Raw genomic sequence first — 26,419 nt, 5'->3', positions numbered from 1 at the left:
AAAAGAGAGAAGAAAGAGGAGCTGGAATTTAGTTATGGAATAGTAAAGGAAACGGCCGAGGGAAAGGGGGGAAAATAGGCTTTTAGAAAAAGGATGCAATTAAGGAAGAAACTATTGAGGAAAATAAAGCAGGGAAGACATTTACTGTATTTGAAGAAGCTATATAAATCCTCCAAGTTCTAAATCTTTATTTTACACGCTCTCGCCCTCCTTTTTCACTATTTTATTTGCTGCCAAAGGGGCCCCAATGGCGATAAAGGGAAGGCAGTTGTTTTTGTGTAATGAAATGAGACTAAGAAAGCTGCCTTTTTAAGTGTGGGTGTTTACTCCTCTGCTCAGGCACTGCTCTAGTCAGAGCTGCTCGTACCAATTTGAATTCCTAATGGCCTCATTTATATGCTGCTGATATAATAACCTGTGAGAAAAAAAGCTTTTAAGGTGTTTTGGTTAACACTAAAACACAATAACACTATTTTCAGGTAATGGAAGATGCATTTAAATATTCTAAATGACTCAAACTTCTGATCAACTGTGGATGGTCATTTGTTTGGCTCTCCCTTTAGCTAACACAAACAATACAAAACTGTGCACTGCCGTTCAGCATATCTAACCAGTATCAGCTGAAACTGTTTTTGCTGGAGTGAGCCATCATTGTATGAAGCAACAACATCGACTGCATGCATATGTGCTCTTTTTAAAAGAATGAGCACTTTTTTACTCCAGTGTCTAATTGAAAATATGTGTGTGTGTGTGTGTGTGTGTGTGTGTGTGTGTGTGTGTGTGTGTGTGTGTGTTGTGTGTGGTGTTGTGTGTGTGTGTGTGTGTGTGTGTGTGTGTGGTGTGTGTGTGTGTGTGTGTGTGTGTGTGTGTGTGTGTGTGTGTGTGTGTGTGTGTGTGTGTGTGTGTGTGTGTGTGTGTGTGTGTGTGTGTGTGTGTGTGTGTGTGTGTGTGTGTGTGTCCTGCCGCAGGGAGATCGCTTTCACCAGGCAGCTGCAGAAAACAGTCCCCTAAGCTGTGCTACTACTACCTGGGCTTCTACATTCACTCCTGTCCCAAGATGCGGTATAAGGTATGCCTTGTCTCACATTGACTACTTTATTTATACCATATGATAATATGTGCTAATAAAATGCAATATCAAATACACTCTGACGTTTTTCCATTACATTTGACACCTGTGTCCACACATAACTAAATGGCAACACTTCTAAACTTGTGTTCCCCTTTCCTCTCTCAAATTCAATTAAATCCAACTGTTAATAATAACCAGTTTTTAAGGATGTCTAGCACAGAGGTCGCGTTAACCGAATATTTTCCGTCAATGACGGATTTTTTCTAACAATAACGGAAAAATCTGAAAGCAGTCCGTCATTTTGACAGATTAGAACACAACTCGGAACAGCGCCAAAATGTCCACCAGCGGCCCACATTATATTACATCCTTAGTGGCCAGGTCCTCTGAGAGCGATCTACTGTACTCTTGCAGTATGTAACTATTATTTAGTCCAGTTGGTGGCGAGTGTGTGTATATTAAGTAGCTATTGTCTAGTCTTGTTTTTGACCTCGTTGATTACGTCGTTGTTTTAACCGGCTTTAGCAATCGCAAAATGTCACGGCAGCTGATTGTCCGAAGCTTTTTTAATAAGCCCAGTAGTTGTGATGGTGTGGCAATAAACGAGGTGAAAGAGGGATTGATGCGGTGGAAGATAAAGGACAAGCCAGTAAGACTAAAACTGACAACGTTCAGCCAGCGGCCAGAGGGGCAAGCAAGTGGCAAGGAGTTCAAGCGGGAGTACCGGGTTCAGTGGGAGCAAGAGTTTAAGTGGCTGAGGAGGGAAGATGGCAAAAATGTTTCTGCGACATCTGTAGAAAAGCTGATGAGTATTTGTCCGAGGGTGCACGACGATGCAGAATCAGCGTTCAGGCTAGGCTACAGCAGATCAATTGAGTGTTCTTGTAAATGTTTTGTTCATATTTTTGATTGTAATTGTCTCATTTAAAACGATGGCATTGTTCATATTTGCCTGTTTAGGCACAATGGTCGCGGTGTTTTTAGCAGCCTCTGCCCCTCTCTTATTCTCTTATGTTTGTATAACTATAATGATCATATGAAGGTGTGCCGCGGAAATAATCTTTTGAATAATTTGTGACAAAACTGTTCTAAACACTCAAGAGTCCTTTAGCTCACCTGAGCCCCTCAGTCTGACAGGGGAGGACTCTCCTCCAGTTTGTTGTGGAAACAGCTCCTTATGTCCGTTAGCTAACCAGATGCTAACATCACGGTCCCCGCTAGCACCGGTCCCCCTCTCCCCCTCTCTCCCTCTCTCTCTATCACACTAAATGCGCTATTGCCACACACACACAGAGCCGAGCTTGAATGACACAAACACACGTGTATTTCCATGCAACTCTCTGATTGGTCTGGTGACTTGCCTCTGTTGCATTCACTGAACACGGGAAATTGCAGTTCTGCCGTCCTCTCTTGTGTCATGATGAGGTTCACGTAAAGCACGGTTAATGTATTATATTATTGAGGTGTCTCAATATATATACCTCAATCAAGTGGCACCTGCTAACGGGGTGGTGGATGATAGGTTTACATCTAAAAACGTATTTTTCAAACATTATTTTTTTACTTTTCTTTCTTTTGATACTTTTTTTTTTTAACGGTGCGCGATTTACCCGCACCACACTCGCGATCGACTGGTTTTGGTGTATTTTGTGGCGGAAGTACAGCGCCACTACAGGACCGGCATATTACTACAGCGTCTCCAGCGTTTTCGAGCGTTTTCATGTGGACGGACACGTTTCTTGAGCCGTTTCCGTTGTGGACGGAAGACTTTTTTGAAAACGACTAAGGTTTCGTTTTCGTCTCCGTGTGGACGGGGCCTAAAATTAGCTTGTCATTAGTGTTGTCCCCTCTTACGCTATTTTACACAAGTCTCTTTGCTACCCGTCTATCAAGCCAGTGACCAAGTGCTATCTTTCCTCTGATTACTTTTGCATAATGTAGGTTTCTATCTTCCTGAGAGGCTTTTGAATGTCCCAGCTGCCTGATTGTATAGAAAGAGGAAGACTGGCCCCCCCCTCTTTTTCCTCTACTGCTTTTTGTTATTATAGGTGCGAAGTTCTCAACAGGGGCATACCTACAGTGTGATCTTTTCTCTCTCATTTCCACAGGAACCCTGGCACCTGCTCTCGTTTTTCATTTATTACAGTTTGGTATGTAAGTGTCCAGAAGTCTATCCAACTTAGTGACTACATATCAAGTGTACGTCTTTAAGAATAAACATTCGATGCATGGTGCAGCAGTCGGTTACTTTAACAATAAATCAGAATCTGAAAGCCTTTAATCGCCCCACAGCGGGGCAATGTTTACTGCGTCACAGCAGCAAGGTACAGTTTTAAGGCAGATAAAAACAAAGGCAAAAGAGTATACTTCTATATTAAAAAGTTATCCCCATTTTATCATGAATATAAACAAATATAACAAATAAGTACAACAATTTAGTAGCATTATTTTTAAAAGTAAGTGAAACACAAAAGTTTGGAAAGAGCCCGTAATGTTTTACAGATGTAAATTGCAAGTGTATATTTCACATCAGCAGGTAGTAGCTAAGTATTGTATCAATCCAAAGGGATGCCCCGTCAGCAATTACAGACTCAAATGCACCTGGAGAAGTTATTAAACCTAAAACAGCTGATTCATGCGCAGTAAGCCTTAAGGGCGGATGGATAAAAAACAAGGAGAAATGTAAGTAAAGGGAGTGTGTGTGTGTGAGAGAAAAAGGACAGAGGGGAGGTACAGGCAAGGAAGAGAGGACGAGGCTGCTGAAGACATTAAAGGTGAGAAGAAGGTCACAATGGTGACGGCAACTGTAACTCGCAAATGCGCACATAGTTGTACTTTTCCACAAATGCACAATATGCACGTACAAGCATGCCTCACAATCAAACCAACACGCCTAAAAGATCTAAAGCTTCACGAGCATTGGGGAAAGAAGCAGCCTCTCCAAGCCATTAGATTGGCTGAGATTTACCAATTCATCCATTCTTTCTCTCATCCATCTACTAATTCCTCTGTTTCTCTGTCTCTCATTCAGATGTCCCCAGAGCTTGTCCTTGTCCATGGGAGCCTGATGTCTTGTTGGGGATTATGGCAACGTGCCACCTCTTTTGAGCCGTTTACATCTTGTTTTGGGGATTGCCTCGCTCAGTTGGAAGTATGGAATGCATGTGAGCGTGTTTGCTCTGTTTATGTGTCTGTGTGTTGAATCTTGATCACGCTGTTACCAGAGCGCCAAACCCCCCTGCGTGGTATTTACCCCCCCTATCTGTTCTTGTGTGTTTGCCATTTCTGCGTCTTGTTCACAACCTCCCCACTCTTCCTATTTTACCCTTGGGGAGGAACACAGAACAAGGGTGAGAAGGTTGCCCAGTTCCCACCTTTGGGCTCTCACACTCCCACAGAAAACACACCCGCGCTCCAACACACTCTCACCACATGCACAGTGTCTCGCTCCATTGTTGGATTTGCATATGAGCCCAAGTAGTTCATTAATGCACAGACATACTGTGGAATTGTCCGCTAAGATGGGGGGGCCCTAAACTCCACTGTTTATTGTGTTGGAGGTTTTGTGGTCTCTGGATCTCAGTCCTGCTGCTCGCCTCTTCTAAAGACCAAAACACTCGTACTTGAACCCTGCTGGACACCTCTCAGCCCCCTTGAACATCACTCCCTCTCGCCATGTTACCCATCAGCCCCTTCTTTCCCCCTTTGCTACCTCTTCATGAAACTCCCTCTACCCATCACATTTAAAACAACACTCACACTAATGTATATACATTTAAAAATACATTTCTGCGCCTCCATTCGAGCCTTCACTAAATAAACCCACGTTGAGAATCACTGATTAAAGGCATCTAAGATAATATGGTGAACGTTGCCGGAATTTCAGTAGAAGCTCAGATTGACTTGCATTTAACAAGCTGAGAGGAATACTAAACGCGTCGATCTAAAACCAGTTTCTTCTCTGTGGAATTGTTACAACTCCTCAAGTGCATTGTTTATGTAACTGACACCAGCAGCACTGTAAAAGGCTTTTTATGGTGACTATATATCGTGTTCATTGACAGCAGGAGTGTATTTAAAACTAGTAAGGTATCACTTTTCTAAGCCTGTACCTGAGCTTTTCCTTTGTCTGCCCTGTCCCCTCGTATCCTCCTGCTGCATGAGTGTTAGGGATGTGGCTCCTGTATAAGAGTTTCCTTTTTAAATAGTTTTTGAGTTGGGAGGAAAGTATTTTCTGCCAGGTCACACTCTCTTCATGCCCAGGGGAACAGCTCCATGTGTGAGGGGTTTAAAGTTCTTAGTGACTGGACATGGTCCTGTAGAGAGCAGCCTTAAAGAGTCCTAGAAGACTTGGAGTCCATCCAGGAACAGGGGGCGTATGGCCAGTGTCAGACCCTCTCCTTTGTTCTCAAGCTGGGACGGAGCGTCCCACAGAGCCTTGCTGGTTGGCTGGTGGGTCCGGGGTGAGACGTGACATCCTGCCCCTGGCTCCTGGCCCCTCTGATGTTGAGCTGCAGAGAGCAGAAGGTGAAGCTGTCGGAGGCTAAATGAGACCAAAGGTCTTGGCCCTTCTGCCACTCTCCTTTCTCTTCCACATTGCTTCTAATGTCTCGTCACATGATAAAGAGAAACTGAGGCTTTTTGCTTCGGGGGCAAATCCTAATCATTGGTAGTCCAAGTGAAAATCATTTTGTTAGTTTTTATCAATTTATTCTGGTTAAGTTAAGTGCTTAAATTAAATCAGACCATCTCAATCTATCTGTTTGCTTGGGGTGTGTCCAAAGGAGCTTTTGTCTCGAGATCTGCCTCTTTATTAATGCAAGGAAATTGCGGATTTTAAAATATTGCTTGCATGATCTGCATTAGCTTCTTCTTTGTGAAACCATGAAGAGGTGCCTTGCCCTTTTTTTTTTCTCACAATATTTTATTCCCCCTGTCCTCCAATAACTCCGCCATCCAGCTTCAGCAGCTCGCAAAACATGTACTCGCTTTCATTCGCTTTCATTTGATACATTTCCACTTTTCATTGTGGACAGAGCAAGAAGTAAAGATCCATGCTGCGTTGTAGTGATTTTCCATTTCTGTGTGTGTGTGTGTGTGTGTGCGCGCGTGTGTGTGTGCGTGTGTGCGTGCACTTCTCCGTGTCGGTACTGAATAAGCAGACTTTGATGATAACAAACGATGCGGTCGACCACTTGGCTTACCGACGTAAGAGTACCTGGTTTTTGAACAGATCAAGCCCTTCTCAAGTGTGGCATACATGCATATACACAGCCAGAATACTGAGCGGTACCCAGTAGTGGAGCGAGTGAGAGAGCTTCATGAAGTGGCTCTTACTCTTGTTATTATTGTTCACGGTGAAAGAATGTCTCGTTCTGAGCCCAGGAAACCATTACATTTTCCACAGAGGGGAAGAAGGAAGAGGACAGATGGAGAGTGAAAAAAAGGAGTGACAAAATGTGTGCAAAATGAGAAAAGGAGGTAAGATGAAAAGGATTATTCGTTTCCCCGGCGGTACTTCACTGACTTTTAAAGAGCCCCTTTTGCGGCAGCTGCACCTCCATTCCCTTTCAAACCAACTCCTGCTCGCCCACAAACAACACACACTGTCAGAGAGCCGGCCACTTCTCCAGCAACAGCCAGCAGTTTACCGCATGGCTTTTGAATTCACTGGACCTGAAATAAATCCATCCAGGTGTGAGCCACTGCGGGGAAGAGAGTGTCGGGATATGAAAGAATTTGATGTTGGCGTCAGTCACTTGCTGCTTTGCTAATGTTTGCCTTAATCAGTGTGTGCCTGCCGGCTTTTCTGTCACCTGCTGCATGAGCTTAGTTCTCATGACATCAATTAAATAACTTCCCGGCATGAACACTGGACCTGCACACAGAGATGCTTTGGAATAGTGATCAATACTTAAAGGGGGCCTATACTTTTTGGGGAGTTTTCCCTTTCCCTATCGTTTTGTATAGGTTGTTATGCATGTACATGGTGTACAAAGAGGGGGTTTATCTCCCACACACTCCCCCCTCCCTGAAACGACTCAATCATAGTCCTTTGTTTACTTTCCCAACGTAACACTCTCGCCCCAACACATTCTGATAGGCTTAGGGATTGACCAATCACAACAGAGCCAGCCAGCTAACCAGCCTGCCTAGCTTTTTTGAAAGTTAAAGCATGTAAACATTTTCTCACTGACTTAATTTCACATCAACCCTGAATTGCTTAGGACCAAAAATAAAAAATAAATATTCTGAATATGTGCAGAGCGATCCAAAACCTGCAGTGTATAATAATGTAGTGAATCCCTTCATTTAAGTCCCCTCTCCAGGTAAGCTGTGGCAAGTTTTGACTTGCTAAAAGGCTCCCAGCCACAGCTATCAGGACCCTGCATGCATGTTATTCTCACTCAGGGGCCCATTCAGACAGTGTGTTATGCATACGTGACGTGTCTGACCCCACATTCTGCGTGTCATTGTTGTACATCTGGGCAGATTGAGAGTGACAGTGAGTGAGTTTGAGGCATCTCGAGGCCCCCCTCCCTGCATACTGTGTAGTACACACATGCTTTTATTTTGAGTTGTTTTTTCTTCCGTTCCCCTTTTTACCCCTGCATAAAGTTTATAGCCCTTTTTGATAGAGTTGTATTGTAAAGGTTTACAGTGTGTGTGTGGAACTGAGTTTACGCTTCACGTGCCCTACAGGTCCAGGCACCGTACAGCCACCCCCTTTTCCTCCTTATGCCCCTTTCTTTTGTTTCCATTTGTCTTTCAGCAACTTTGAAGGAAACCAGCCACCATGCGGGTCAGGATGAAAGATTGATAGTGAGAGAAGGGATCGGACTGAACAAACTTTCAACTGATTTCATTCAGAGATCAAATATGACATCATATTTTATTCATTTTAGCAAATTGTTAAAACTTGAAAGCTTGAAGGCAGGAGTTATATGTTCAATATTTGTGTTTCAGTGTGTTTTCATATCTGAGTATTAAGGAGCACTAAGTCATGACAGCTCAAGGAGAGGTGATATACATTTACTGGTGGGGGTGATTATGGATGGCCTCCTCTGTTCACTTTTATTTGTCCCCTTTCTTTTCTGCTGTGTGGTTTGTCCTCAGATTACATTCAGTGGTTTTTAAGGTATGTTTTGCAACTGGCATTACCTTCCAACAATCCTTGCCCCATCAAAATAAGATCAAACCCAACCAGGCTCATGTTCACCCTCTGTGTAAAATGTATAAGCCAAAGCATACCCCCTTTTTGCTGCCTTCCAGCTCTCCTCCCCCCTCTCTTAAAGTGGAACCTTTCTGACGGAAACAGTTCCGTTTGATTTCGCTCGACAGGAGACCACCAACAGTGCACCTCTCAGCAGAAACATTTGTTTAAAGTTTTTGATAATTTCTCTTCTCTTTTATGCCTCATTTTCGTTTCATGAGCCCTGCCACTGTTGTGTTTTTAACAAATCTTTAACAGGCTACAGCGCAGACTGGGGGCAGTCGCCGCTTGGTACCCCCTAGGTGGAGCGATGACAGGGCGATGGTCAGAAGGAGCAGAGTTCAAGGGGTCGGGTCAGACGATTCAGTCTTACTGTGTGTGGATGGACGGGATCGGGGGTGGTAGGAGCGAGGGGAAGGTGTGAAGGTCACAAGGGTGAAAACGAGAGTTCGGAGATGTTGTCACGCTGAGCAGACCCAGAGCCCTCTCGCTGCCAGCCTGAGGTGTTTGCCTTGCCATTAGCTTCCCCACTATTTATTTTCAAACCCGCTGCAGCTGCTCCACTTTGTCTGAAACACCTGGTTTCTTTTTGGCAAGGGAATGCTTTCAGATCTTTGATAAGCACTACTGGACAGAATGAGCTGCCCTCATAAACGCACTTATTCAGGGTGTGGGTGGAGGGCCTTGCAGTCCGAGGTTTGAGGTGGGGCTTTAAGACCCGAGATTAGGGGAGCCGCGTCTCGGACTGCAAGTCGGTAATCTGCGGTCTGTGTCACACAGGCGTAACAGCTCGCCTTTGCCCGTAAAGACCAAGAGGAGATAAAGAGATAAAAGTGCCCAGTCTGTGAGCTGATGCCCATAAAAGCGCTGCCGTCGGTTCTCAGGGCGCCTTCGAAATGCGATCCTGTAGAAATATTTTCTCCTCATTAACCTGTCATCCGTGGAGCCGTGACGCATAGCCAGGCAAGGGAGTGCTCAGAGTGAGGAGGGTGGAGGAGATTGTCTAGGGGCCCAAGGGGGAGACTTAGCAGCCTGGATGCTTTATTTGAAGGTTGTCCCGTGGTAATGTGTTGAGTAGGGGGAAAAGGCCTCGGTGGGCCCGGAGTGTTTAAACAGCAGCAGTTAGCGTAAATCTCCCCATACGCAGACCCCAGACAAGTTCAGGGCACTCAGAGACCTCAACACACACACACACACACACACACACACACACACAAATGTATACATTTGTCTCAGACAGTGGTGAAAGTGCGTCTCTAAGGTCTATTCCGAGCACGGCTTGTTTGGACATGTCTTTCATTGACGCTATCCCCTCTGTCCAGCCTGCTTGGTTTTTTAGTGTTATTTGTCTAGCTGTGTGTGTGTGTGTTTGTTTGAGCTGCGCTGTTTACGTGTGTCCATCAGCAGCTCGAGGCCCCCCCGGCCGTGCCCCCTTGTCTGGGCAGAATGTATGCATTTCAACAGTCTTAGGGCGCATTGTGAGGGCTGCATGTTTGAGAGAGAGTACGGATGTAGGGATCAGGGCCTCTGTTTATTGTTTCTTGACGAAGATCGGCTGACTGTGACCCTGGGTCAGAGTTTTGGCCCAGGCCGGCCTAGGTTAGACCTTCCTCGGCTCCAGGTCACACGAGGCCCCTTTGTACACCCTCAGACTTCAGGCTGGTCCTGAGTGACAACCAGCTGAACAACGCACTGCAGGGAGACCACAAATGTGTTGTCTGTTTGGGTCCAATGTCCTTGTTCTGCCAAGAGTGCTTAACACATTCTTAATCCTGACATAATATCCCGTTCACCATTCTGTTCAAACTCCTATATTTTAAAACGGGCTCCTTTTTGTGTTGCGTGTTATTTTTGGATATCTTAGGGACGGGTGGCGCAGTGGGCTGTGCGTTTGATCATCAGATCAAGGGGGCGTTGGGGCACTCCAGTTCGAAACCCGCTCCCGCCCCACTGCGTCAGGCCGTTGTGTCCTTGGGCAAGACACTTATTGTCCACAGTAGATGACCATTACATGTATGATCTGTATGTGTAATGTGTATTTGTAAAGCACTATAATATATATAAGGATTATTATTATCTTTCACCAGAAGCAAACAGAGCAAGGTCTAACATTAGTGACCTCATCTATCCTGCAAGCAGCCCAACGTGGAGCCACTCTGTCTCATACTGGAGTAGGTGTTCAGTTGTCCAGCAGATTACTGTATAACTTACTGCCCTTTCCTGTTGAGTTGCAATGATACTGTTAACAAGAATAGGCTCATTGAGACTGCATTCACAGTGCCTGACTTGTGCTCATAGAGGGACACCTCAGCTCGGGGTAGGCTGGCTGGAAACCCAACTGGAGATATGAGCAGGAAATCAGCAGCAGATGTGGGTGTAAAGTGAGGCAGAGGATCCCTCTTACTATAGGACACTGGGTACACCCACTGTCTCATGGGCTGTCCTCCACCAAGCCTGAAAGGGGATCACTTGGAGCCATGACATGGATTTATTACAGTCAAGCAATGAATGACCTCATCCTCACAAAGCCTCTCTATGATGCAACATGTGATAGTAGCTCCCCATACACACACCAGGGTCTAAACCGGGTAACAGGGGGCACTACTTTCGCCGTGCGACCTCATACCAAAATGCCACTTTTTTAAAGGGATGCCAGAAAACAATATTTCTATTCGTCAAAAACGGTATAATAACTCCAAAATATAGACGTCAGAGACAGCTTTGTTTTTACGGAGCTCCGAATAAATAGGGGATTGTCTGTCGGTCTGCCGGTTACACTCAAACTGTGATTTCTGAATGAGATTGTTTCTTTTATTGTCCTTTTTTCTGTAGAGGAAGTGAATAAACCGTAACTAGGGATTTATTTGTTGTTTGAGGTGCAATATATGACTCGGCAGCTTTAAGAAATTAAGAAACTATTACTTTCCGCTTCACTCTAATGCATTATTCGCACCGCAAAGTGGCCAGGGCCGTACGTTTTGGCTGGAAGTGACCTAAGTGCCCTCATACTAGTACTGGTATCTTATCATCATATTGGTATTGCACCAATACGGTGGAATACGGTAATTCCAATGAAAGATAATGTCAAAAGATATCGGAAATAACACCATTTCATTCGTGATTCTCCCTTCGCTCATCATGCATTTATCATGTACTGATTGATGCTAAGTCAATGTATTGACAACAAATTGTCAACACAATTTACCAAAGCACAAGCAAATGTCCATGACCAATACTCCAAAACCAAACGATATTCAATGTACAATGCTACAAAACAGAAAAGCAGCAAATCATTGCATATGAAAATCTGAAACCAGAGAATGTTTTTTTCTATTAAATGGCATGAATGGCTGTGCCAAAGCCAAAGCAGGGCTGTATTTATCCATGCATTCGCTCCGAACAACCAATGTTGTTGTTACCTGAGGCTCCTGAGGATGGGTTCTGATTTAGACTGGCCTGACACACACTTTTACTTAATCAAATATACATTTGGATGAACTTTTTAACTGTTATTAAAGGGGGGTAGGTAATTTTGGTGAAACCAGCTCGAGTGCGCTAGAATTTGAAAATACACAGCCGGAACAAATCTGCCACTTCCTTACAGAGCCCCTCCTCCATCACACACGGACGCGCACATGACCAATGAGGGCACGAGATAAGTTTGTGCACAGATGGAAGGCTGACAGACAGGTAGGCCATCCAGTTACTTTAGCCGGGTCGGCTAAAATGATTGGTCGTGCTTTTTCCAGTACCACGGCTTCCACTGATGACGTTTTTTTATGGATTTTTTTGTCAAAGCACTTCAGAGATTCATTGCTATCAGGATGTTAAGAGCATTCCATGGAATATAACAAAAAGTGCATCTCGAGCCGGTTTCTCAAACTTACCTACCCCACCTTTAAGTTAGATTTTCTTTTATTAATTTGTGTCCATACCTGTCCTCCATTTTGGACAAGCTGCAGATGTGAAAGCCATTTGTGGCTGACGGTCTCTAACATGATGAAAGCTGTCTCAACCTTTCACATACCAAACTCATACTCATGCAAGGAGGAAGAAAAGGAGCAGAAGGCAAAAGCGTAATAGGTTTTCACGAGGATTCCTCGGCCGCAGCTAGGCCCTGGATTTATGTGTCTGATTAATTGCTTTTGAAATAAATCACAGGTACTGGTCTGGGGCATCGCTCTCTTTTTTTGAGGTGTGTGAGAAAACTAGACAAGGGAAAGGGTGCACAATGAAGGAGAGGAACAAGGTGACAGTTATTCGTTAGTCATTGAGTTGGTAATAAAGTTCACTCATGACAGCCGGGCCCCTGCTATCTCAATGTGTGTGTAGAGTCTGTGTGGCCTGACAAGAATGAGTGATGCTGTGTCACAGAGGGGGCTGGGCAGTGGTAATAGATCTGGAGTATTGTGCAACTGCATGTCAAGCCCGGTGGAGTTATGTGCTTATTTACTTGTGATGATTGAGGTTGTGTAATGTTTATCCTGGAGCCACTCATTATTCAAATGAGGTTGTGTAATGTTTATCCTGGAGCCACTCATTATTCAAATGAGGTTGTGTAATTTCCCCCTCTGCTACATTAAAGTTAAGTTCATTGCGAAACGTGCAATTTTTGAACATTAAAGCATTTAAACACGTCTCAGTAGAGGCACAACATACAAATATCTAACCTGAACATGAGCATCATAGGGCCCCTTTATCGCACTACAAACAATAGATTTAAATGTATGTCTCATCTCCATTTTGTTTTATGCCTACTTTTCCCATGTCACCCCTCTATATATTTAGCTCTTCTCCCCCTTTTTTTCCAAGCCCTCCCTTTTCATCCAAAGCTTCCAACATTGGCGGGCCCCTCCATACTGGCCCTCAGACGGCTCCTATCAGTTCCATCCAGCGAACGTCCCGTTACCCATCTGCACCTAATTTTCTCTTGTCCCTCTCGTCTCTTCCCCATCTCCCTCTCATTTATCACACCTATGACGGCAGCCAAGTCTACCCGCCAACGTTTATACATGTTTCCCTCTTTCTCCACTTGTTTTGTTTTTCATCCCCCATCTCGCTTTCCGCCTCGCTTAACGAGCCTTTCAAAGATTGTCAGTCATCGGCGTCACCTCGTATCCGTCCGAACATGCGAGTGCAGAGAGAAGGGAATGATGGAGGGATGGTGACGGATTGGTTTATGGGGGAGGCGTTTGGCTTTTCGAAACAGGGGGAAGATAGAAGGACCAAACCAAAATAATATGTTTTTCATCTGGAAAGACAACATCCTGATCATTACCTGAACAAAACATATCGCGTAACTTTCAGGCCATTCACGTGCAGTCCCTATCACTTCTTGGAACATAGATTTTTAGGAAAAGGCCATTTTAATCCCAGCAGTCTTCTCTCTCAACAATGTAACTTTTCAGGAAACTATTACGGCTTCTTCTGTTGCTATAAGTAACTGTGAGATATCGTGATGGTTATTGTGAGCAGGCTGACACAAAGGCAGAAACATTCGGCTGAAGAAGAGCCAAAGGGGTAGCTGTGGATTACAGGGCCTTTCAAGCCAACCTGGGAAAGAAAGAAAATAAGAGGGAAGATAAAGACAGACAGTGGTGAGCTGAGTCTACACTTTCAGGCCAATAAAGAAAAGAAAGCTGACAGATCTTTCTTTCTTCTTTTCTCTGTCCCCTGTCCAGACCACTAATAGCAGTGTCCTCTCATACTCTTTATCCTTTATTCTTTCCAGGGGAAGAATTGAGGAATTGTCCCTGTGCCATGACTACACTGTGGGTGTTTCTCAATCTCGAGTAAAGCTGCTGCAGAGCCACTATTTCAAGCATACTACGTCATCGAGTGCCCGCCGAAGTACTGTTCCAATGTCCAGCATACTTGGAATTCTACCGAGCCCGTCGTACTTCGTTTGGAGACATTTCGAGGCTGCACGTGTGTAGACTCTGCGGTCTTAAAATCCCCACAATGCTTTGCGCACGGACCAATTTCCCCAAATCTGTGGCGGAAAATGTAAGGCGGGGCCTCTCATATGACGCACACCTGCACACTTGCTCGCCTGTTCCACTCTTCGTTTTCCAAATGCTAGGAAGTATTCTTGCCTCACTTCTGAAGCAAGACGCTCGGAAGACATGTGCTACCAAGCAAGCGTACTCGAGATTGAGAAACACCCCATGTCTCTCGTGTTGGTTAGAAAGATATCTTTCTGTTGAAGGACTGTTTTTACCATTTTAGACTGTAAATGCAAAAAAGTGGCCTTCAGAACTCAGGAATCCACCCAAAGAGTGGGCCATTGCATGTTTGTATTCATCGTCTACATGCCTTTCTCTTTACGTTCTTGCTACTCTGTTTCCTGCTCTGCCTCTCCCATCCCTATATGCTACCGGTGTAGGGTTGAAGTGCAATGTCAGGGTGCAAACCCATAGCGATAAGTATGTGTGTCTCTGCCGCTCAGCAGGTGTGTTCTGCACAATATAGGTGTGTCCTTCTGCTGTTGAAGGAGCCTATAGAGGTGAGGCAGAGTGTGAGAGTGTCAGGCTGACTGCGCTGACAGTTGCAGAAGGCTGTAGGTTGTCGGGACATGGAGAGCATCCGATCAATGTGTGTGTCCATCGCTGCTACAGATGCATAGCATTCCACCACCATCCATCTGTTAGCTGAAGCACTTAAAGGGATAGTTTGGATGCTTTGAAGGGCTTTGTATAAGGATCCATAGTGAGTGCATTTCAAATCAGTAGATGGTGGTCGGCACGCCCAAAGTTTTTGAGAAACGGACAGCGGTACCGGCACAGAAGAAAAGGAATGTACAGCAGCGCGAAACAGTCGGTTTACATTGGTGTCCTGCAAAAGCATACCAGAGAGCATACAGAAGATGGTTATATGATTCAAGGGAGGTCAAAAGAACCAATACTCAACAATAAGGGGCTTGTGTTACTACAGTGCCATCATAGGGACGATAGAAACACATGTTTAGGAAGCAGTTCAACTGATTATTCAGGTGTTGTTTTTTTCTCTTGATAATTTAGCATTGTAAACAACAAATCTGTGTTGAAAGTGGGAAAGCTAGTTAACATCAGCTATAAGCCGATTGCTTTTAACAGCGGGTGAATGGAAATGAAATTTGCATTAAGGCGCTCTCATATTCTATTCAATGAGCTTTAAAAATGTTTATTTGGCGAAATATAAGCGAAATAAAATCTGTAGTAGAGTGGGGGATAATGACCTATAAATTGTTACAAAAAAGTGTATGTGGAATGATGTGATCGATTGTTGTGTTTTTGTATACGCATCCGGTGTAACATTTTTGGTATCTTGACGTTTTGTTATAGCTTTAGCTCTACTTTCAAAAGAGCTATCTGGCACCTATGTCGATTTTGAATTTTTAGTTCGGCCTTTTTTTAGGTAAAGAAACATTTTGCTGCTCCAGCCCAAAGCAGTTCATTGTTTTGCTTCTGTGCCATTACTCGTGTCTGCTGCTGTGTACCTCATGCAAACCCATTTCAAAACCCATATCATATTTCTTTAAAGCATGTCCGTGTCTTTTGTTCCACTCTTCATTGCAGTCGGACTGTACTGCACCTCAGCTTTGGCCTGTGTGACTGTATGAATTGTAGTTTAGTCCTGTTGAGTATATCCCCAAAATGATTCTGTTTGTTATTTCTCAGAGCCGCGAAGCAGCCTACAGTAGTGTATTCTCATGGCATCCCATCCTGCATGTCAAAACAGGCAGCATATTTTCCATATAGGCCCACTGACAGATGGGTCGTGGTCAGAGCGCCAGGGATGGTATTTCCTTTGTCGTGCTTATTTTGAGTTCGTAATGACATCCGTGTTTTTTCTCCTTTTTGTTCTGAGTGTAATCGTCCACCACTCTTTGACCTCAGTTATGTAAACACAAAAATGTGTTGGAGAGATGTTGGAGTCTTTGTCCTACAGTTGAATGTTTTAAAACTAGATAAATATTATTGTGTGTGTTGAGATGGTACAGCGGGCTGTTGCAGGCGCCAGCTTGTTTACAGAGCTATCTCTGCAGTTTGTTTGTGTTTGTTTGGTGGTGCCGTGTGATAGAACAAGGTCTCTGATAATGGCGTCTCTTTCTCTTCCTCCTCCTTTTCTGTTCATTCGACCCCTCACTAATTTTTCTCTCTGCCCCGCAGCTGTTTTTGATCAGCTTGGTTTACTTTCCCATCCAAAATGTTAGGTCAAATACAGACTTGTACCCATTTCACAAGCACACACTACAATATGCTGGTGTGTTTACATTTGCTGCTCAGTATCGCGGACAATGTTGACACTGAGAAGCATGTCTCAAACAAAGAACTTTAACAGAGCACAGCTTGGACCGGGTCTCAACCCTGGTCCTGACCCTGAGGTCAGTTTACAACTTGTCAAACCTTTAACCCTGAAGGGTCACTAGCGGAGTGTGAAAGTGCTGTTGCCAGGATGCTTTTCAATATATATTTAACTGCCGGTAACTTTTGTGCATTCATATGTCTATACAAATTCAGGGGAAAAAGGTAATAATTAATGAAGTAACAAAACTCACAAACCAAGATGGTGTCTTGCTTACAGGGATGCATTTATGAGGGGAAACAACAACATGTAAGGTTATCCTGGCGGTTAAACGCAGAATAAGTAGGATTTCCCCCCCAAAAAATGAAATATGCATGGAATATTCTACATCATTCCTCTCTATCATCCCACACTATCCAGTAGAAGTGTGGGGCAGTGTCTGCATCTTTATTTACGTATTTGTGGGACATGTATGGGTGTCTCTCACATATCGACCAGGAGACACAGTGTAAGAAAGCATCCGAGAGGAAGCTACGGCAATAGCAGGCTCTGCATCGGAACATATGCAAATATATTTGGGCGAAACACCAAAAGGACAAAGCTTGTTCCGCAATGGGGTTGTGTTTCACCTGCTGACCTGCTGACGTGCTGACGTGCCCCGTGCCCCGTGCCCACTTTAAATAATGTGTTTACAAACTGCCACTGACACATCCCAACAAGTCTGCCTGTGAGAAGCTGTTTTAAACAAATGGGGATTTCCAACATTGTGGATAATAACTGTCGATTTGATAAAATGATATATAGCTTTAGCAGGAGGCTTAATCCTATGTCTTATTTCCCCCCCCCCAGGGGCAGTACCGGCCTTCAGACCTCGTGTGCCCAGAAACCTACGCCTGGGTTCCAATAGAGCAGTGCGTACCCATGCTGGAGAACTCCCGCTATGCTCGTTTCAACCAGGATCCTGATGCAGGTACAACAACACAATACTCATACTATTCCTTCTTATTGAATGTTTAACAAAAACTGCATTTTTCTAACATACTGACCTGCCAATGTAAGCTTGCTTTTGGATCCTCCAGTTCTTTGTACATGCTCTTCTGGATGAACCCTTGAACCATGTGATCACATCTGATCCGGTTTCACTGCGATGGTGTACTGAGAACGTGTGGGCTTGCTCCAAGGCAGCCACTGTTCAGGGTAGAAGGAGGGCCAGTGGCTCTGATCTCTCAGTCTTTTCTCCACATGATCTTTCAGCATGTTCAGAAAAGGAGCCAAAGGACCTTGTTGCCATTAGTTGAATAGTGATATTAGCAAAAATAAACCACATGCAGAAGGTAGACTGGCAGACGGCCATCGTCTGGCTGAGAAATGGAGGCCAGCGAGAGTGTTGAATAGAGTGTAAGTGAGTTTGACAGTTTTCAAAGAAGAGTTTTGAAGAGTTACTGCATACATATGATGCCAACAAAAGACTGATACATTTTATTTTCCCTTATATACTCTGCCAACTTTCCAGTGTTGGTTCGGCTTGTTTGTGCTCTTGGCTGTTTTTAGGGAAATATGCAGTAAAATTCCTGCAGCGCTCACATAACACACATGTAATTATTTGCTTCTAATTGCTCTGCATGCTGAGCAGATATTCTTACACCTTATGTGAGTCTAATGGGCATGACACTGCTCAACTTCAGAATACAAAAATAAAATGTGGTTTATTTGACCAATACTGTGTTATGGGAATTATTTGAGCATGGGTTCAAGCATATAGACTTATATAGTAGTTCATCTCACGAGTATCCTGGCGAAAATAATTAGGATTCATGATATTATCCTAATAATCATCACAATATTGATGAGCTTTCAAAATGGCAGAAAAATGTTAAATTTAGTTAAGGAACAAATATTTTTTTCACCACAGATAGGGCAGTTCTTACCTCAATACTTTTTTTGTTAAAGACAATCCACTCAATCAATCTCAAACAAGATAGTTATCAATCATAAGATCCCCCCGCATAAATTAAAAATACATATAAAAAGCCAGATTGTTATTTCTCACTAATACCTACACATTGACTGTTAATGTTTCCCGTGCCTGACTGCATGGAGTGTACAGGGGCTTGTCAGCTCCTGCTTACTCTTCCTTATTCATCTCATGGAGACACTGATGGATAGGAATAAGTAATAGAAAAATACGAGAAGATAAGAATACGATTTATCAGGCAGTCTTGGATTGATAGATGAAGGATATGAGGGAGTAATATAAGCATGGATGGAGAGTGGAGAGACGTGATACAAATAGAAAAAGAAAGGGAGGAAGGCTGGTACTTGTATGCTGGCACTAGAAGAGAGAGAAGTAGAATAAAATAAGAGACAGGGAGGTGGAGGAGACGGCTTAGGAGAGTGTTGTAATGAGGTCATACTTGGCCTGGACGCCATGCAGAAAGGTAAAAATGATGAACTTCAAAGTAAACTGGCACGGATGCCCTTTTCCTCTGATCTGTATTTTTTTTTTACGGAACAGAAGTCTTAAGGCTAGCTTTTCTTGTTTGCTCGAGTGATGGTAAAGGCTCCACACGCAGGAGAGAAAAGGCCACTCTCAGGCTGGTCATTTTCAATCGAGGCTGTGGTTGGTCGACCCTTTCTTGTCGATCATACCGCTAATCCCTGCACAAATGACTGAGGACAAGGTTAACCTTTTTTAACCGTGGCCAGAGAGTGTTTGTGTTTCTTGCGGTGCCTCCATTCCTGCGTGGACTGTTGATCTTGGATGGGTCTGGAGATTATTTCAGGCCTAGCTGTCCAAGCATGGTGTCATTACATTTCAGTGCTGGCTGTCTGGACGGCTAGCTCTCCGGCCTGCTGCCAAAGCTGTGTGGTGCCAGACTGTAGTGGCTGCGTGGAGGCTTGTGTCTCCCAGAAAGACAGTCACCAGGTCAGAATGCAGACTCAGGTTAGCAGCATGGCACATTGATGGCTAGTCTATTTATTTATTGGCATTATATTAATGTGTGGTCTAAAGAAAGACACGTTGCAAATCCTGGGTAATTCCAGACTGGATTAACTTTTAGGGAATAATTTAAAAGATACAACTTTTTAGATGTTTTGTATTCTGGCCGGTTCTCTATGCTTTCAAGATATCTACTCTAATCTTAACTCTGTTTCTGTTCTGTCATTACACATTTAACAGAATAAATTATTTATATATCACCTTAAGGCTGGTTGTCAAGGATGGCACCTGGAAATCTGCATCAATAATGCTAAAGTTAAAAGGAAAGGTTTTGGGCATATAAAATGTATATGTCACGGTGAGTTATATCTAAACATCAGAATAAGGAAACAACTGATCTTCATCCCAACATTTTTTATTTGAAGCTGCCCTGTTATGCTTTTCAGGGTTCCCCCCCCCCTGCCTGAACGACTTGATTTAACTCATTGTATACTTCCATAACATTATGACGTCATTGTGTAACACTTGCGCTTCTGTTGGCTGGTGCTCAAACACTCTGGTTTCAGACAGAGGGTGAAAAGTTCACAGGCAGTATGAGAAAGATAAAGAGCTTTTTGAAAATTAAAGCATGAAACTTGTCACAGAATACAATACAAATATGAACCTGAAAACAGTTTCACAAACATTTTAATTAAAGTTACAATTTATTCCAACTAATGCTTGTTATGAGGCCGTGCCATGAACTCCAGGCCTCACGACGAGGGGGGGGGGGGGGGGGCAGGATTGGGGAGCTGGGTGTGTTTTCTGATGTAAGTGTGACCGGGTTCCAAAGCTGTCTTAATGAGGTGCATAAAGACAGCTCATCTAAAGTTTACACAACTCTGTCCGAGCTGCAGGCTAACATTGATTATACGCTGACACATCGAGGGCTCCGGGGCCTCATTTAGGCTCTCACGAATGTACATACAGTATGTACACACACACATAGACACACTCAAATCCTACACACCATATGTGTTATCTCTCACACACTCATAATCTAGTGTTTGCTTGGCGGAGGAAGAAGTAGGAGCATTGCCCTCGGAGCAGGATAAACACATGCAGAATGTGTGACACAAGTAGTCCCCCCCTGGACCTTGAGTATGTCCAGCAGGCGCCGAACTACTGTACACACACACACACACAATGAAACATACACACACAATATTTTGTTGCATAAAGATACACATTTTAAATGAGAATATTCTTTCAAACTCTTTCTCGTTCATGTCTAAATGAATACACACGTTGTACAGTATCTGTGCTTCCAGCCATGAAAAGTGAAGCCAAAACATTAGGTGGGGGAGATGGATAAGAGCTCCAATGATTACTTGACATAATAATAATCGTCATCTTACCTGATAATCGATTAAGACAAAGATTGCCTCTCAAATGTTATGATTTCCTTCTTTTATCTTTAGTCCATCATGTTATCTGAAAATGTTTGTTATTCCCTGACAAAATAATACTTTAAAAGTCTCCTTGGTCTTTGAGAAATCTGTAATGGACCTTTTTTTCCACTATTTTCTGATATTTATAGACCAGAGGTTATTTGAGAAAAGAATCATCAAAATAACCAACAATGAAAATAATACTTAGTTGCAGCCCTTCCCTCGGATATGCTGCACTTTGACCCCTGGGGAAGAACCTTTCATTCATTTTATTGTAATAATGATCCTTTTTAATCCAGGAGAAGACTCTTGGAGTTCAAAATCCACAGTCATCTTCAGAGTTCCAGGGTCGGCAGGAAGGATGTGTTTTAACAGAGGGGCTTGAACTCAGGTCCTCCGGTCAAAGAGCAGTCTTAATACTCTCTACCCTACACCACCATTTTGGCCTTTCTCCTTTCAAACCTGAGCCCTGTTTTTGATTTGCAACATTGGGTCATAGGAAGTGGTCATAACCCTGATGGCCTGCCTTTGAGCGGCGTCCGGTGTTAAGCAAGTAGGAATGGGTGGGAAGATAGAGAGGAGCGTGGCGAGGTGTCAAGGCCTGAAGCCTCGGCTCTGACCCTCTCACTCCCTCACCGACCCTCACCACTCCTCTTCCCCCCGACCCTTGAACCCCCGACCCCGAGGAGCAGCGACCTCAGAGCGGCGTGTCACTGAACGTCCGGTGGGCCCAGCAGAAACGGCGTCTGGAGCTGCTCAAAGTGAGGAGGGGGGGGGGGCACTGCTGGAGGACGGAGTGAGCGGAGAAGCAATGAAAGATGTTTATGTGAGCAGCGGATGTTTGGATTGAGTAAGAGAGGGAGATAGGGCCTTCTGCTCAGTATTACTGTTGGGGTTAAGAGAGCATCTTAAACCTGCTACCCATTCTGCTCAGCGAGGGGACCGTGGTGCTTCAGAGCGGTGTCACGCTCGAGTGGACAAGTGTACCTTTGCGTAACTGTTCTGTAAGTGAGCGATCACACTGATAAAGGACATGAGGAGGCCCAGAGAGCTCGGAGGGACAACGCTGAAGCCAGCTTAAGTTATTAAGGAACTATCAACCGTTTACATATTTTCACTTTAATCCCATCAGGGCACATTCTTCATGGACCAAATGTAACCCTATGTGGAAGATTCACAACATGTCTATTAAAGCCCATGTCCCTGTATGGTGAAACTCACACTGCGGATTTTCTCAATACAAAAGTTGATATCAAACATGTTTCAATTGGAAAACTCAGCAGTTTTTTGAGACGGGGAAAGACACAGTGGTTAGGGCATTACTGTGCAGGGAAATGAGGCTAATAAATAAAATATGAACCCGCAGGATAGTTTGAAAAAAAAAAGGAAAGTTCAAATATGAATATGTTGGATAGAGTTTACTGGTTGTGAGAGCTAAGGAGCCTCTGGGCTTTATGTTTATTCCCAGCTCTCCTATTTCATCTGGCTTCCTTTGCAGGTAGTGCCTGTGATTGAGCTAGATGCTATAGTGATACATAAATGCACTTACTGTACATCTACCTAAACACATGAGATTATTTGAATTGTGCTGCTGTCCTGATTGTACCTTGCACTGCAGCTGGATACGCCCATATTACAAGATAATCTGTCTTGTCAGGCTCTAAGTGATACATTAGTGTCCTTTGAGGAAATACTGTGTGTGGTGTAGGTGTGTGCAACTTCACGGAGATGTGGCTGTTAAAGGGGCCCACTATGCTTGTTGGAGTTGTCCCTTTCCTGTAGTGTTATATGGCACATTGATTTGACAACTTTGTTTACTTCTGTAACATAATGACATCATTATGTAACACTCACACTCTTGTTGGTGAGCACTCCAACATATTGTTTGTGATAGGCTAAGGGGCAGGACAATTCTAAGCGGTTGACCAATCACAACAGAGCTGGCCAGCTAACCAATCAGAGCAGACTGGGCTCTGGTTTCAGACAGAGGGTGAAAAGAGATGATGCAGTAAGGGGAAAATAAAGACCTTTTTGAACATTAAAGCATGGACACATGTCACGGCAGAGGCACAAAATAAATTTTTTACATAGGAAATGCATTGATTTTCGCGCTATAGATCTCGCACGTAAACATAAACATGACGTGTTGCTATAGAGTCAGATTATATTGGTATAAGTTTCATCACTGCGATCAAAACCCACTGTTAACCCTGTGTTCTAGTATGATAAATAAAAGAACATTGTACCTTGAAAATCAATGCATTCTAATAGCGGGTACATTTGACCCGTTGGCGGTTTTAGGTATACAGCGACCCCTGGCAGTTCTAGTGGTAAAACAACAGCAATGCCTCGAAAGGAAGTACATGCTGCACCAGCATCAGTTATACATTACAACTGGAGGATTACTTTATCAAAAGAAGAGCATTGAATGGAATTAAAGCTGTTTTTTCCCCGCTCCTCTCCCAACTAGTTTTGAAAGAGTTTGATTTACTAACTGGCTCTGTTGATCTGATTGGTTAAAGGTGGCCCTTGATACATGGTGATCGTTCCCACTGATGGCTTCTCAGATGTTTCTCTGTAAAAATCTGCCTTTCAACTCGTGTCAAGTGTTTTCTATGATCAATGAAAACATTGTAACTGATTACAGCAGCAAAGTTGGTTTTCTGATCACATCCAGCCCATAAATAGCCAAGATGCTTTGTAAACTGGGGATTCTTTTAACATCTGGCAAAAGAGAAAGACCTTTTGTTTGCAGCATTACATCACAGTGTTGCAGCTTTTTCTGCTTTTGTCCAGTTATCCCAGTTTATTAGGCGATCAGGCGGGATTAAGCAGTGTTTAGGCAAATATTTTAGGAATTATGCCGAAATATTGGCGCTTGCATCGCTGGTTGGTCAGCTGCGAGCCACATGGGTATTGTCATGGGGAGCAGTAGTGGCGAGTGGGAGGCCCCTGAGCTCTATTAATACCAAATCTTACTCGCTCCTGTTCGACTGATGTGTCGCCATGGGCCTGGCGAGGGTCCGATCCACTGCCTGGCCTGAACTTTATTCTCATCTGCTTCCTCTTAGCAAGGCCAGATTCAGGATTGCGCCAGAATAGCAGACGGATTGAACGAAGTATGGGGTTTCACTCTTCAGAAGGCACGGTATGAATGTAAAATAGTAGGCATTTTGCAATTGGTGTAAAAGCAGAATGCTTAGAGGAGGCTTCACTAATAGCTAAGGAGAGAGATACAAGCTTTATAAGAGGGCACTCAAATGACAGAAGTTCTGACAGAAAATGAAAGACTCTTCAATTCTGACTGGAGTGGGAGATGATTAGAGCTCACAGTGGGACCCATTTACATTCACAAACAAATTGCAGTATATCTTTTTCAGGTTATATTAGCTGTAGTTAATGCTCCCCGCTGTGCCACCTCTTGCATGTCCTCCTGGACCTAATGAAACACTGAGTCTGGCAGGCCAGCGGGGAGCAAGGCCCCGTAAACAAGGGCCAACTAACTCACCGTGGCTCCAGGTTTAGGGCGTAGGGGAATTAGAGCCTTGAGGGGAAGAAAAATGCTCCTGCTCCTCCAACAGTGTCTTGGAATAATAGTGAATCCTTGCCAAATCATTCAAGAGGTTAACTAATAAGAACGAGGGGGACAATAAAGACAGTGTTGTGGTGTGATTCTGCTCTGCTCTTATTTACATTCTCATGTTTGTGATTCAGGAGACCCCCGGGTGCTGAAGGACGTGGGCAGAGCTCTGGTGCTTTACAGACGGGCCGTCATGCCGTACGCCGCCTACTCCCGTAAACGTAAAGGCTCCAGCGACGAGGCAGAGGTGCAGCAGTACGGCGGCTTGGTCGGCCAGGACTGCATCGAGAGGATCTTACTCTACCGCACCTAAAAGCACCTAAAACACACCACTGCACCTTTTCAATTTCACGTGAATACACACCTTCCAGCAAGCTGTGTGTCTCCTCGCTGTCTGTCAAAGTGCTTTCTGCTTCCAGTAGTCTCACCGCGCTTAGCTGGTGTAATGCAGTGGCCAATAATTATCTATGTATGTAGCCATTCACCCATTGGCCTCATTCACATTTATTTCAAAAAAGAAATATATATTCCTCAATATATCCTGCATTATCCATTCTCAGTTCTTCTTCTTCCTTCTGTTTGATTTGACTCCCAACAGGGACCTGTACCTTGGATGTTATTTAGATTATTATTTTCTATTCTCAGCCCTTAAGCAGTGATGTTCCTGATGATGTCATATGCAGGTGACAGCTCTCCTCCGAGCTGACTCAGCTTCAGCCATATGTCAGCGTTATCACTTGAGGAGCATTTTTTCTTTTGAATGTTCAGTGATTTTTGAAGGTGGTTTTTACTTTGCTCAATCTTCTCTACACAGCACCACTCAATAATTGTTTGTCATTGGAACATTTTTTAAAGTTTTATTTGCTTTTCTTTTCATATTGACAGTATTTTTTGTTTAACTGAATAAAGGGGTTGTCTATTCCATGCTTGGACTATGTGGCTTTTCTTTGAATTCTAATTTTGGACCATAACACTGAATTCACCAGTGGATTATCTGGAACAGTATTGCATTGGGGATAACTTTTTGGGGAAGGCAATATTCCAATTCCAATATTCTTCGACTTAGGAAAGTACTGAATAGTGTTTTGGTCATTTAGCTCAGTAATAGGCAAGGCAATTTTATTTATATAGCACTTTTCAGCACGTGGCGATTCAAAGTGCTTTACAAATTAAAAGCAAAAGACATTTAAGAACAAATACAGCATTAATACATTATTATAGAAAGTAATAGATATGCTTACTATGACACTTTGGACAGACATTTATGTAGACTGCAACTTCACTATGTTGCGGAGGCTTAAAACCATGACGCGGTAATTCTAGTGACACATACAGTAGTAAGCGTATGTCTCCCAAAACGCATGCACACCCAGACATGAGTGCTTGAGTTGAGACTTGTGAATCGGGCCAAACAACAGGTGTCAGATATACGCGCTGCAGAACACAAACGCTGATGCCCTCTAACAGTGTCAACCACAGGGCTGATCTGGTGCCGGCAAAAAGGCTTACTTAACTTACCTATTCAACAGATTTAACGGGCTAGTAATATAGTATGATATTGTATATACGTAAACCTACATTTCTGTTTTGTTTAACAATTGTTAATGCACTTCCTTTTTGTTTTAACGGGAACTTTAAAGAGGCCATATTATGCTTTTTTTTGGTTTTCCCTTTCCTGTTATATAGGTTTTTGTGCAGGCAAGAGCAAAATCAATCAATCAATCAATCAATCAATCAATGTTTATTTATATAGCCCAATATCACAAATGCTACATTTGTCTCAGTGGTCTTCACAGTGTGTACAGAATATCAGTATGACAATACGACACCCTCTGTCCTTAGACCCTCACATCGTACAAGGAAAAACTTCAGAAGAAAACCCACAGTTTAAAGGGAA

At 43.6% G+C, this 26,419-nt stretch overlaps 1 protein-coding gene across 1 annotated transcript in view; it reads left to right on the top strand.

Annotated features, from left to right (window-relative positions):
• Positions 1-25,448, top strand: part of LOC117459734 (arginyl-tRNA--protein transferase 1) — a 64,564-nt gene extending 39,116 nt beyond the window's left edge. Inside the window, 4 exon segments of the mRNA XM_034100822.2 lie at positions 969-996; positions 998-1,069; positions 17,421-17,541; positions 24,657-25,448. Of these exon segments, the coding sequence (XP_033956713.1) occupies positions 969-996; positions 998-1,069; positions 17,421-17,541; positions 24,657-24,835 (400 nt within the window). The 3' untranslated portion in view covers positions 24,836-25,448.
• Positions 25,449-26,419: the final 971 nt, after the last annotated feature.

This window comes from Pseudochaenichthys georgianus, chromosome 15 (assembly GCF_902827115.2).
Source record: "Pseudochaenichthys georgianus chromosome 15, fPseGeo1.2, whole genome shotgun sequence".
Lineage (NCBI taxonomy): Eukaryota > Metazoa > Chordata > Actinopteri > Perciformes > Channichthyidae > Pseudochaenichthys > Pseudochaenichthys georgianus.
The sequence above is the reverse complement of the archived record's forward strand: the minus strand, read 5'-3'. Positions and strand labels throughout refer to the sequence as shown.